Source organism: Lampetra planeri, chromosome 12 (genome assembly GCF_965212315.1).
Source record: "Lampetra planeri chromosome 12, kcLamPlan1.2.h2, whole genome shotgun sequence".
NCBI lineage: Eukaryota > Metazoa > Chordata > Hyperoartia > Petromyzontiformes > Petromyzontidae > Lampetra > Lampetra planeri.
In genome coordinates, this window is record NC_136118.1 from 1,763,447 (window position 1) to 1,777,811 (window position 14,365).

At 48.7% G+C, this 14,365-nt stretch overlaps 1 protein-coding gene across 1 annotated transcript; it reads left to right on the forward strand.

The window, feature by feature from the left end:
• The first annotated feature begins 590 nt into the window (after positions 1-590).
• Positions 591-12,945, forward strand: LOC144721495 (uncharacterized). The gene is made up of 10 exons (XM_078599145.1): positions 591-2,991; positions 3,537-3,695; positions 4,364-4,583; positions 5,247-5,323; positions 6,388-6,525; positions 7,132-7,248; positions 8,361-8,513; positions 9,547-9,704; positions 10,346-10,464; positions 12,197-12,945. Exons 1-10 carry the CDS (start codon positions 721-723, stop codon positions 12,325-12,327), a joined length of 3,543 nt encoding a protein of 1,180 aa, XP_078455271.1. The 5' UTR covers positions 591-720; the 3' UTR covers positions 12,328-12,945.
• Positions 12,946-14,365: the final 1,420 nt, after the last annotated feature.

Sequence of the window (14,365 nt, forward strand, 5' to 3'; positions counted from 1 at the left end):
AGCCTGCACCCACCACCACCCACCCACCACCACCACACACCACCACCCACCACCACCACACACCACCCACCACCACCACTCACCACACACCACCACCACACACCACCACCACCCACCACCACACACCACCCACCACCACCACCACCACCCACCACCTACCACCCACCACCCACCACCTACCACCCACCACCACCACCCACCACCAGCACCCACCAGCACCCACCACCCACGACCATCACCACCACCCCCCACCACCACACACCACCCACCACCACACACCACCATCACCTACCACCCACCACCACCTACCACCCACCTCCACCTACCACCCACCACCGACCACTCACAACCACCCACCACCCATCACCACCACCACCCACCACCACTCACCACCACCCACCACACTCGTGAAATGGCCACCCACCCCATTGTCCTCAGTACCAAACGACACCAGCAATCGCCCCGACATGCCGGGCCTTGGTGATGTCCTGCGTCGCAGCGCCCCTTCCGGACACCTTCAGACGGTGGTGGTGGTGGCTCATGAGCGGGGGAGGGGCCCCCAGTCACGAACTCTGTGCGGAAGAGATTGCGTAACAGCAGCAGCAGCACATGACCGCCCGGAGACTCTTACAGAAGCACAACAACAGCGGCAACGCGCCGTGACATCATCGCACGAGTGCAAGTAACACGGGGACGAAAGGCGGAGAACTCGACTGGGGGATGTCGGCGGAGGGCGAGGCTGGAGCGGTCGCAGGCGCGGGGATCGGCGGGGCTGCGTCGGTCCCGGACGCGGCTGGAGACGGCGGCCAGACCAAGGATCTGAACGTGGAGCCTGGGGACCAGGCCGGGCCCGAGGGACCAGGGGATCGGGCAGGAGCCCGTGTCGGAGAGCCTCAAGGGGAACATGAAGGCGAGGCCGGGCCGCGTGGGCCCGAGATGCGGTCCGCGAACTCTGAGGAGCCTGCTGGGCCAGGAGAGGCAGGACGTGGGAGCATGGAGACAGAGCGACTTGAGGACCAACGCGGGTGTGAGGACACGGGGGATCAGGACGGAGAGCCTCGAGATCAGATGGGGGACCAGGCCGTGGATTGTGAAACGTACCCTGAGGACCAGGACGAGCTGAAACAGCTCGTAGATGGACCCACTGAGGACCGTGCTGGGTCTCCGGCGCCAGAGGATCGGACATTAGAACCTGAGAACTTTACTGAGGCTCAAGAGCCCCGGGATCAGACGATGGAGTCGGAGGCCCCTGAGGAGCAGCCTGGATCCGAGGAGCCCGCGCATTGGGACGTGGATCCCAAGGATCAAGTTGGGCTGGGAGCGCCAGAGGATCGGGCCATGACGCCTGAACAGGACCCTGAGGACCAGGCTGGGCTGGGAGCGACAGAGGATCGGGCCATGACGCCTGAACAGAACCCTGAGGACCAGGCTGGGCTGGGAGCGACAGAGGATCAGGTCATGACGCCTGAACAGGACCCCAAGGATCAAGTTGGGCTGGGAGCGACAGAGGATCAGGCCATGACGCCTGAACAGGACCCTGAGGACCAGGCTGGGCTGGGAGCGCTAGAGGATCGGGCCATGACGCCTGAACAGGACCCTGAGGACCAGGCTGGGCTGGGAGCGACAGAGGATCGTGCCATGACGCCTGAACAGGACCCTGAGGACCAGGCTGGGCTGGGAGCACCAGAAGATCGTGCCATGACTCCTGAACAGGACCCTGAGGACCAGGCTGGGCTGGGAGCACCAGAATATCGTGCCATGACGCCTGAACAGGACCCTGAGGACCAGGCTGGGCTGGGAGCGACAGAGGATCGGGCCATGACGCCTGAACAGGACCCTGAGGACCAGGCTGGGCTGGGAGCGACAGAGGATCGGGCCATGATGCCTGAACAGGACCCTGAAGACCAGGCTGGGCCAGAACAAACAGACAATGAAGTCACAGAACATAAAGGAGAAATTGAAGACCAGGCAGAACCAGAGGAGCCAGAGGAACGGATGATGGACTCTGAGGACCAAATTAGGCCAGAAGATGTAGAAAACTGCACCGTAGAGCCGGTGAAACTTGAAGACCAGTCTGGGTGTTCTGAGGAGCCAAGGGATCAGGACATTAACACTGAGGACCATGGGTTTGGAAGATCAATTGATCAAAACATGCAGTCGGGAGACCTTGAAGATCAGACTGTGACAGGGGATTCAGAAGATCGGACCGTAGATCCTGAAACCCATGTTGAGTCTGAGAAGGAGGATGATCGAACCGTGGAGCCTGAGAACTTGACTGGGGCTGAGGAACCAGAAAATCAGAACACAGTGTCGGGAGACCAAGCAAAGCAAGAAGAGCCAGAGGATAGGATATTGGAGCCTGAGGAAGTCTCTCCTGAGCAACTCCGCGAGCCTACCATAGATTATGGGAATCGGATAGCAGAGCCAGAGGCACTGGCCCGGCAGGGACACTATGGGGCCCTGACCGTACCGAGCAGCTTGGTAAAACTCAAGGAGCGTGGCGACTTGGTTTGGCCACGGGAGGCAGAAGATTTAGCTGGAAAGCCGGAGGAGGCCGGGGATGAATTAGTGGAACCGATAGAGTTCGGGGATATGGCCAAGCCAGAAAGTGTCCAGACTGGGAGTAGGGGGGAACATGGAAATTGGCGTCGGGAGCCCATGCTTGGAGCCCGGCCAAAGGAACCCCCCAAGGTTCAGGGAGAGCCAGGGGACCTCATTGACGTGGCCTTGGATCAAGATGAACCCATGGATCAACCCATTGAACAAGGGGAGCCCAGGGGCCTGACCAGGCCTCGCGATCTTGGGAACCAGGCAATTAGGTCCTGGGATCTGACTGAGCCGGGGGAGGATGGGGAAAGGCTGCTTGGCATGACCGAGCACCCTGATGACTCCTTGGGGTCCGTGGATTCCGGGGCCCATGTTTACCATGTGTATGCACGCCGCTGGTTCGTGCTGGCGGTCTTGTGCCTGCTCAACCTATCCAATGCCCTGGTGCGTCCATCACCCTCACAGTTTTCCTGATTGTCTTTTGTTACACGTATTTATTGGCAGGGAAAGGCCTTTTTCAAAGTGGTACAGTTTGGGGGTTTTTTTTCGAAGAGAAGGTACCAGAAATGTGTGTGGTTAGGTTGAAGCCCATGTGACCTCATTTCCAGAAGTTCAGGTGGAGGAAAGAGTATTGCTCAACAGGACCAATGTGCGCAGAGGTTAAGTGTTTTTTTAGTCTGAAAGCAAACGTACTGTTATGTATACAACAGTACCTTAGTCAGATCATGATCACATCACAATTTTAATGAGCATGTAAATGTGAACAAGTTCTTGTAGCCTAAAATTTACCAGCGCTCGAGTCGGGAAAATTACGAACTGTTTACATTCATGGAAACTGTCGAAATAATGTTGGTCCTGAAAAGTATGTAATAAGGCTGTTGTGAATGCCCCAGAGGATTACAGATGTTGCATGTGCATGTAGAGACATTTGTATATTCACTGCTGAATAAAGAATGTTAATTGTGATGCCTCTGTTTTGTCCTATACAGATTTGGCTGAGCTTTGCGCCCATAGCAGACAAAGCTGCCACGTTCTTTGGCATCTCACTGGCGCAAGTTAACTGGCTGGCGGTCGTCTTTCTGGTTGCCTGCATCCCATGTGGCATAGTGGCCTCATGGTCCATGGACAGCATTGGCTTGCGTGTAACGGTACGGCCTTTTGCAGCCTTTGTTTCTCCATCTCTTGGCGAGAGCACAACACGTTAAATTTCATCATTGACAGGCATTGCACGTCTGCAGCTGATATTTTAATCCGGGAGTTCCAGTGTAATTTTTTTCCAAAATTGTTTTCGTGCTTTTGTCTGTGTTGATCTCTGTATGTATGTGATTGCATTTGTCCATGTATTTCTGCTTTGGTGTTTATGTTTATTTTCCAGTGTCATGGCACAACATAAGCAGGGAGTCTGTCGTTTACAGTGTGGTCCTGGTGATGGAACAGGGGTCATGTGCCATGAACCATTGCAGATGGGAAAGGGTGAAATAAGGCCAGACCACAGCAGCCAGCTGCTTTAAAATGGGCACTGAGCCACGGACCCTGGTGTTATTGTCTCCATTGCCTTTTATGAAGACTCGTCCTTTAACCTCCAACCCCCCCCCCCACCAGAATGGCACCTCGCTGTACCGTGACTGTCCGCATGTATTTTACCCCCTTCATGTGATGTTTATTGCCCATAAACAAGGTCAGGGAACTCCTGCACAAAGTGAAACCGGGACGAGGCAGTTGACTTGCACGAATTATTTTCGCGACGGTTGGGGCAAATGTTCACGTCTGCATGTAACGTTGCCTGCTAATGGACGGCTGTCTGCTCTTCCTGCAGCTGGTGCTGGGCTCGTGGCTGAACGCGCTGGGGAGCGTGCTGCGAGCGCTGTCCGATCACCCGCTCATGCCCACGGCCCTGAAGGGCTTCCCGCTGCTAATGACGGGACAGACCCTGGGAGCGCTGGCGCAGCCCTTCCTGCTCTTCGCCCCCACCAAGTTGGCTGCTGTTTGGTTTCCCGACAGCCAACGAGCAACGGCCAACACCCTGGCCTCTATGTGTGAGGGAATCCACTTGCCTTTCTCTATGTTGCGCCACTTGCATTTCATGTGCGATTCACTAATTGTTGTGTGGAACGGTGATGCGTTTATCGTACTGTGCTATGAACCCTGAATTCTGAGTTCAATTCGCGGCCACAGATATCTTCAGTCGTGAGTGATAGCCGAATCGGTTTGGGTCACCCCTCCCAAACCAACTGACAAGCGTGGTGAAATATGGTCACATAACCCCCTTGACCAACAAGAACTTCCTCCAGTGTATTACCAAAGAGTAAAAACTCGCCTCTTTTACCCCTAGCCCACCACACTTAGAAGTGTTGGTGTGGTATGTCAACTGATATTTACCATTGGTATGCCTTGACATATTTGGCCGTGTTGACAATATTTTAATGCCCTCATCAATAAAGTACTGCCAGTTCTCTGTGCAGTGATGGATGCTGGTATTCGCAGACACACAAAACAGTCGTGGTATTATAACAGAAAACAACAATAATTTGAATAAAATTAACATTTTAAATTATGGTAATTATAAATGTGCATGAACTTAAGGGAGAACGCCAAAGCCTGAATTTGATGCAGCTCACAGATAAAATTACTGTAATGTGTAATTAAGGAACGCTGGCTTGCTTCGTTAAACAATGTGATTTTCTTGTGCCTCTCCACAGCCAACCCCCTGGGAATTCTGCTGGCCAATGTGCTGTCCCCTATCATCGTCTATGAAGCAGATCAGATACCTATGATGGTAATGCTAACGCAGCGTTCGATGCATTTGCCACCACCGGGGTCCAACTCGGCGCACAATCTGCCTTCACTAACGTTTACTAGGAATGCTGTGTTCAGTACAGATTCAAAAGGGGTCACCAGTTTAAATGTTTAACTTATTGTGACATATTGCCCAGTCAAAGTATATGCCCATTGATTAAAATTAAATTCCTTTATCTTCAATGGAAATATTATTTGACAGAACCATATAGAATACAGCACTATGCGCCTACTTTTATTGATATAGATTTCAGCAACAAAAGTAATTGGTTTACCAAGGCCTGGTGTACAATTTATTTTGGCTTCTAGGACCAAACCATCCCATTGCAACAACCGCCGGTAATTAAAGTGTATTTGCAGTGTATGCGCACGACATTATAACAGTCATTTTATGTTTTGTCGCGATACATTAACGATTGCCTTTAACAAAGTCACCTAGAATGTGGCCAATCTCATCCGATTTCGGAGGCTAAGCAGGGTTGAGTGGATAGTGCTTGTATTTGTGACCACCACACGTTAAACAGGTGCTGCACAACTGCAGTGTGGTTATTAGAGTGCAGTGGAGTGCAGCAAGATCCAGTATCTTACTGCTCTGCTCTCAACGTCTATGATGTCCACATTCAATTTGCACTGACCAGCATGGCGAAGTATACCCAAATAACCTCCACCACCTGCATGGCATGGGGAGGCCTTCGTCCAGCTTTGGATTGACAAAAAGGCTGTACATTCATTATTGTGGATTTGAGTATCTGCTGTAACACGCCGTTACCCAGTGGAGGTTCAACCTGTGCAGGTTGTCTACATGTGTGGTGTACACACCTGCTCGTAAGCGGGTGCCGTGGCATAGCGTGATTGTGTGGGGGTGCAAGGACCCTGGTGCACGCCATGAAATTGGGTCACCTGCCCAATGTACTTCACCTCTTCCTAGCCCGGTGCCTGGGCGGCTCCGGCCCAAGGGGGGACCCGGTACAGCTGCATCGCCTGCACACTTTAGCCATGCCACAACGCCGCATGCCTCACTAATGGCCTCTTCTGCCTCCGCAGCTGTACCTGTACTGCCTGCCGGCCGTGCTGGCCTGCGCCCTGGCCACGTGTGGGGTGTGCAGCGGCTCGCCTCCCACACCCCCCTCCCTCGGAGCCACCCACCCCACCGGCGAGCCATTCTGGCGCAGCGTCAAAGCGGTAAATCCTGTGGGTGAAAGCCTGTCGAGGACGTACACTGTGCTGCGCCTGCGCTTCTGTACCACGACACGGGCATATTTCTAAGAGTGTAAGGCTAAGTAGCATTTGACCAAATCGCCTGGAGTGTGCCCTATCTCGTGTGTCGGAAGCCAAGCGGGTTCAGTCCAAGTAGTTCCTGGATGGGAGACCTCGATCCATAAACGGGTGTTGTAGGCTGCTGTGGGGCTATTTTTGGGTAGCATACGGCAGTGCAGAAAATGCCATTGTTGCACTGCACTTGTTTTTCCCCGACTGCGCAGCCCACTCGTCACGACCTTCATCAGCCCACACTGGCCAACTTGTTGAAGTATTGGTGAAGTAACCAACACTGAATGGCGACACCATCATACAGCAGTGGATTGACAAAATGGCTGTGCACACGGGACATGTCCAAGAGGGGAAGTAGGAGCAGACGCTTTGCTTTTTGGGCACGTTTAATCGTACCCCAGGCTCTTGTTTTCTTCCCTCTTTGGCCACGTGCTCAAGAGAACCGCTTTCCCTTTTTGTTGTGGCCTGGCTTCAGTGCCGACATTTGCCGTGCGCCTGTGTGTTGTCTGTGCCGTGCAGGTGATGACCAACAAGCCGTACCTCGTGCTGTTCTTCTGTTTTGGTGCCGGCGTGGCTCTGTTCACCGCCTTCACAACGTTGCTGGAGCAGATCCTGTGCTCGCGGGGATACTCGGACGTACGGGGCTCTCCCACCTCTCCTTCCCATCTGTCACTCACCCTCCCGTTTATTCAAACGATGTATTCTTTTGTTTTTTAGAGACTTGCCAAATTTAAACGGGCTGAATAGCTACGATAATTAATGCCGGATATGGCCAGATGTTCTTTTTACGCAAAGCATGTTTAATTTGGCTCCTCTCCAAGATCTACAGCTTTCCCGGAGGAAATGTTTAAGTTCATATGACTAGCATCTAAGGGAATAGACTGGTAAGTGTAGACAATTTAGGGCAGCATTATTTGTAATGAGCGATCTTGCCTCAAATAGCCTGCAGCTTGCAGTGTGCTGAATCGCAACACCCCGTGTCTTTAATACAGGGTTTCCACATCATTCATGTCCCACACTTTGCACGTTTACCAACCTCCATTCAAATGCGAAATAGCTCATTACTTGTAAACTTGATAATAAATGCAATTGTAATCCTTTGTCTTATAAATGCCATTTTAACTCTACATATGAGTTCCTTTCACGAGTTTCATACGGAATGTTATTTTGGATTGCACACTAGATTTCTGTTGTGCATAGTTGTTTATTGTTTTACTATTATTCATTCGTCATTTTCTCTAAACTTTCCCTGCTTTTGTTCTCTCCAATAGCTGTGAACCCTCCCTTCCCATTTAACTTGCCGTTTTGGCCGGGTTGCCATTGAAAAAAATGCTTCTTGGCTCAGTGGGCCTTACCAAAAATACACTGTCTGAATCACTCAATAAACACGCCCCATGTGACGTGAAGAGAGCTGATTAAATTTAAAATACAAGATCATGTATGAGTACACCTGTTCCCACGCGACCTAGGCACGACTGTTGCCACCTACGCCACGTGGGATGTTGTCTACCAATCGTCGGTCACGTGCAACGTGCAATTACCACATTTTTATTTGAATGGAGATTGTTAAACAATGAAAAGATAATGGGGAGAAGTGGAGTTTGAAAAACCCTGCTTTATTGTGACATTTTTATTAAAAACCTCCGCAATGTTGGTGGATATGTGAAGCGAAAAATACATTAGCGATCCATGTTTTTATCAGCAGGCTTCTGTGGCCCCTGTGGTCTGCTTTGATGTTTCCGCTGCAGAGCTTCTCAGGGCTGTGTGGAGCGCTGACGATCGGGTTCGGAATCATCGGTGCTGGGCTGGTAGGCCTCTACGTCGACCGCTCCAAGAAATTTGTGGAAGTAACCAAGATCAACTTCTGCCTGGCAGCGTTGGCGGCCTGCGTGTTTGCGATGGTGAGCGAGTCGCTGGTTTGCACAACCCTGCATTGGGTCGGTGTTCTGCTGCGTTTTACACCTCTGTCAGGGTGGCATATACTTATCTGGGGGAGAAAGAGAGCGAGAAAGACGCATACATTTTTAATAACAAGAGAGCATTCGTAATTATTCAGTTATATATGTACATACATTAATGGAAAGATACTTTCGAATTTCCTTCTCAATTAAATAATAATGTCTACTGATTCGTGGTATGAATTAAATGCTTGTGCAGTATTTTACGAGCAGCATTCATCTCGGATGTATATCTCGAGTGAGGCTGTAGACATCTGACGAGGGATGCACAATGATGACAGTGGCGTCATGACAGCTCTGAGCTCAAGACTCAAGTATTTTTTTTCACCGTTGCCATTCCTTCACTCCTTGCATGTTTGCCAAATATAAACGAGCAATGGCATGCCTTTTTATAATTGGCATGTCTGAGATCATATGCTGCCTAAAGTTGCCCAGCGGGTAGAAACTAAAATGGAATTTGCGCGCGTTCTCATTATTGTTTCTGATCGTTGATTCACAACTTCTGCAACACTTGTAAATGTATGTATGTTGCACATAGCCAACCGTGCTCGTAAAGCCAACTGACTGGAACGTGAAAATGCCATTTTTGGAAAGACTTCGTTCAAAATAGGCAATATATTTGTAATCCTTGCTCATATAAATGCCATTTTAAATTATTTGAGTTTCTCCGTCTTGTGTAATGCTATTTTGGATTGTTTACTCGATGTCCACTGGACATAATTCTGATTGTGAATTATTGTATATATTATTATCAGTTTTCTTTTACATGTAGCCCCTGAAAACCCTCCCTTCCCATGTGACGTGCTGGCTACTGTCGTATCAGCTATTTTATGCAGCCCCTGTAAATCCTTTCCTTGTAATGTGCCGCTTTGGCTGGGTTGCCATTGAAAAAGAGGTTTGTAGCTGTGGGCCTTAGCCGAAATAAACTGATTGACTGATTTTGTGATTTTCTAAAGTTACCCCCTTCCTGCTGCAGGTGTGTGGCATGCGCGACCAGCAGTATGTGATTGCCGTGGCGTGCTGCGTCTTCGGGATGTTCGGCTTCTCCATTTATCCCGTGTGCATGGAGTTGGGTGTCGAGTGCACCTACCCGGTCGGGGAGGCCACCAGTTCGGGCATCCTCTTCATCTCAGGGTGAGAAGGGCTGAATGTTTGTACAGCCCACACCACCCCCCCCCCCCGTATTAACTCTCACTGTTTTCCAATACAGTTGCCTCCTTGACTCTATACACTTGCTCCACCTTCATTTTTGTGGTGAGGATATTCCAGCAGAAAATAAGTCCACTCCTTGGTCTTCAATACAGCCAGACACAGCCACTTTGGCTTCTACAGCATGAATTAAAAAAAATATGACCGTGCATGTGTCTCTTCAGATTTCTGAATGGAAATTGGCAGAGATATTGCTTGTTGGGGGCCAGGTCTGGGCTGTGCAGTGTTTATGGTTCAACTCTCCAAGCAGCATAGACACATCGGAGCTTGTGAACTGGATCAATTTCATGAAGGAGAAACAAACCACGAGTCAACATCCCCCCCCCTCCCCATAGCATATCTTTCTGCAGTGTGGTGGCATACCCTTGTCGTTTCTGGGAAAGACCAACAGACACGTGACAACATGTTACAACTTGTCCACGTTGCCTTCTCCACTCCTGCTTTACGCGTGTACATAACTTTTCTAGTGCCCCCCCCCCACCTCGTAATCAACTCAAGCAAATGATCCACCTGCCTTGACAGGCCTGCGTTCGACCCCCGTGCTCTGTGCGGTGTGTGGCGCGCAGGCAGCTGCAGGGCGTGCTGTACATCGTGCTGATGCAGGCGGTCGCGCGACCGCTACCGACCACAGCCGTCCCCGCCGCCGTGTGCCATGGCAATGGCGTGACGCCGCAGGACTGGACCGGTAATTGGGTCTGATTTTTTTCCTGCTGTGTTTACTCTGGGGAAGGATGTCGGGGATGGGTGATGGTGGTGGTGAGGAGCTGCAGAGGAGAATTTCAAGCTTTCTCAAATATGCCTGGTTAAAATTGATGCCCCTTTGCCTCCCCAGCATCTCCTATCATTTCTATTATCCCCTTGTATTAAGCACCATCCCCAGTGTCTTTATCCATGAATATACCACTGGGACATCTCCCCTCTCTAAATAAGGTCATGTTTGTAACAGTGTGACAGGCCCTGTAAACCTACAGAGACAAAACAACAAAGCTGTCTGGGTTGTACAGCGTGTGTGCCCTTGCAGCAAGATCATGTCACTTGTTTTTTCCAAACCATGTGGCTCTTGTTGACGATGTTTTAATTTGTGGCTGCGCGCTTTGTTTGCGGTAATGTGTAAATAAACCGTCAGATTATCCGTTTTCTTTTAATTAAATTTGATCATCTTTCAGTTGGTTTATGTAATGGACAGTAACATGCTTCCTGCCAACGTGTACAATAGTATTGTTTCTTGTCTGTGAGTGTGTTGTCTGAGCCTCTAAATAGCGTACGTGAATGTTTTCCAGGTCAGTCATCGTCCACACATTTTAAGTGGCATGATCAATGGAGGCTTTTACCTTCATTTAAACACCTGTGGCACACTACATTGCGGTGATTTGTATTTTGGCATCTGTTGACCAAAAGGCATCTGGCGATGAACCCTGGTGACTTAATGAATTTGTTCGATTTTATTAGAAAGTGGTTTGTTTATATTTTTAGCAGCGGTGACATGAGCCCATTACATACAGCAAATACTAATTAAAAAACGCTAAATGTACACGTCCATTCATATGTCATGAGATTATAAATCCATATCAATTAATTGAGGCATCATTCCACCTTGTGTAACAATTTTAATGGTGGCTAATGCTATTTGAATCGTCAAGGATGTTCCATTAACTTCGTATTAGGTTCTCCGTGAGTCCTCATTTACATGCACCTGTTTACACTTAATTTGATGTACAAGTCAAGGGAAAATATATTAAACAAGTGAAAAATCAGGTGGATAGTAACGTCGGTGACCATGCTCGCAAATCTCCTTGCAGTAACACACGGGTAGATTTACACAGCGTGCATAAGCTAGCGGTGGCGGTGGTGGAATTTGTTGACGCGTTCGCATATATGGTGTTCTTGAGTTAGTTTGCCCTGTTTGCTGCGAATATCAAGACACTTGTGGTGAGGCACTAATAATTGGCACACTGCCACAGAATGTGTTCTCACTAAACTAACTTGGATAGCAAACTTGTTGTTTTGGACCGCGTGAGACGAGAGCACGTGTGTGCGGTAACCCGTGATGGTGTGTGTGTGTGTGGGGAGCGGTAGTGTAGCGGTTAACGCACTGGCCTATGAATCTGGCGACACGGGTTCGATTCTGGCTCACGGCCAACACCAGTGACGATTATCTGAACCAGCCCTGGGCCTCCACTAGGTCAACTCAGCCTCAATTGAGTATCTAGTGTTATGTATAAAAACATTGCCACTAGGGAGACAAATGCGGCCGGGTCTGGTGCAGCCAATAACCCCCTCGTGTACCATTCCGGCCTTCTGCATAGGTGCTTACTGACAGCATTTGCCCCAACAGTCTGTTAAAGGCTATACGGGGGATCTTTGTTTTTGTGTGTGACTGCCCAACGCTGACTTGTTGTGCCGGCTTCTCCTCACAGTCTCCGTATTGCTGTTTGCCGGGATTGCCATGCTTGGCGCGTGCTGCATGGTGGTGGCATTCCGGACCGAGTACCGGAGACGAAAAGCGGAGGCTGTGGAGTCGTCGGAGAGTGAGCCGCTCCTTGTGTGAGCCAAAGAGGGTTGAATTCCTCACCCGCGTTCTGTTCAAAGATGGACGAAAGCCACGGTTCTTCCCACTCCTGCCTGTCAACGGATCTCATCGTTGCGTCTCGCACGTATAGATTCATATAAATCATCCACATACAGTAAAACCTTGGATTGCGAGTAACTTGGTCTGCGAGTGTTTTGCAAGACCAGCAAAAATTTTAAATACATTTTTATTTGATAAACGAGCGAGGTCTTGCAATACGAGTACTGTAGTTGTACAGTATACGCTTTGTCTGCCGAGCGTCACGTGATCACAACTGAGCCGATGGTTCTCTCTCTCGCTGCGGGATTGTGGGTAATCGTCTCCCATGCTCGGTCTCAGTCGGCGTGCCTCACTCGTATAGTCAACATTCGTGCGAGCGTAGACTGTTTACTATAGTGTTGTGACCACGAGTGTGTGCGAAAGCATTTTTTTATTGTGTCCAAGTGTAGTGACTGTTCTTTAGTAACTGTACTGCAAGTGAAAGTCGTCCTTCACAATAACCCTCCTCTCGTCTCCCTCACACCAGCCACGATTAAATTTCATTAATAAATTTGATTACTTTATATAAAATTTAAATAATAAAAAAATAAAAAGGTATTTTGTATTAATCATTTTTATATTAATACAGTATTTTTGGGTTGTGGAACGAATCATCTGAGTTTCCATTATTTCTCATGGGGAAATTCGCTTTGATATACGAGTGCTTTGGATTACAAACACTTTTCCTGAACGAATTATGCTCGCAATCCAAGGTTTTACTGTATAGGGATCCCTCGATTAACCCAGACAGAGAATGAGCTGATTTTTGCATGATGCTCAGTCCACTACCTCATTTGGGGGAAAAAGTTCTTCAAATACACATTTTTAAAGAAAATTTCTTAGGATTACCATAGTAATTTTAATCTGTTACATCACATAGTAAGTTTATAATTTACACACGAATCGTATATTTCATACTTTACACCTGGAAAAAACTAATGGTACTCTTAGTAAACGATTCTCTTGGTAATGTTTTTTCTATTATTAGGCTGCACGTAGTTACTGAAGCAGCAATGTTTTATCGTATTTTAATTCGCAGGGTATGTGATGGTTCAGTGAGTGGATTGATGTCAGATTTTGTAAGCAGAGGGACATGAAATTTAATACCACGATGTTTGCTGCTGTTGGGCTTGGTTGCTCCTGTACTGAGCTGTGTCAAACCCCCTCCTGGGCCAAGCTACCACAAGATAATAATTAGCGTATGGATGCCGTAGTGTGATGCCTCATCTTTTCGAGATGGGAGTTCACTGTAATTATTTTCATTTGTAAATACATGTTTACAATGCGTGGGGCTGCCCAGCAGAGTGGAGATTCTTGGCACGATGCCTGGAATTGGTGGCTGCTAAATCAGTTGCATTCCAAGCCCCAGAACAAACATCGTCCCTGACAGTGGCCATGGAAAGGCAAACCCATGCTTTCTTTCAACCAACTATTTTGTACTCTCGCTGCAAGTTTTGGGCTTTGCTTCCGATGCCTTGTCACATCACCCTCGACGGCGCAAGCAGAACTTTATTTTCATTGGCCACACAGAAAGATGCCTCATTTTTGTTAGTTTACAGCCCTCTAAGCTGATGCCAGACACTTTATATTTGTAAAGACCAATGATATTAAAAATCTGCTTCATTTAAAATATATATCAACCATGACTCTATGCAGTATGTTTAGTTTGATGAAAGAAAATATTTTTTGGAAAACATTTTGGAATGTGTTTTTACGTAAATTCCTGTTGTGTAAATGATATGGTGACAGTGTTGTTTTGTAAATGGCGGTGTATTATGTAAATACTGTAGGTGTTGCACTACTTTTTGTCCTGCCTACCCTAGAATGTGTAATGCCCTCATAATGCAAAAGGTTGAGAGGCTGGGCAGTCTGATCACTGTGATAACTGATTTCACAATAGTGGTGGTGTTTAATCCGCCTGGTATCAATTCATCCTTGTTTTCTAGCTTTCTTTCGGATCTTGCCCTACGATGAATCC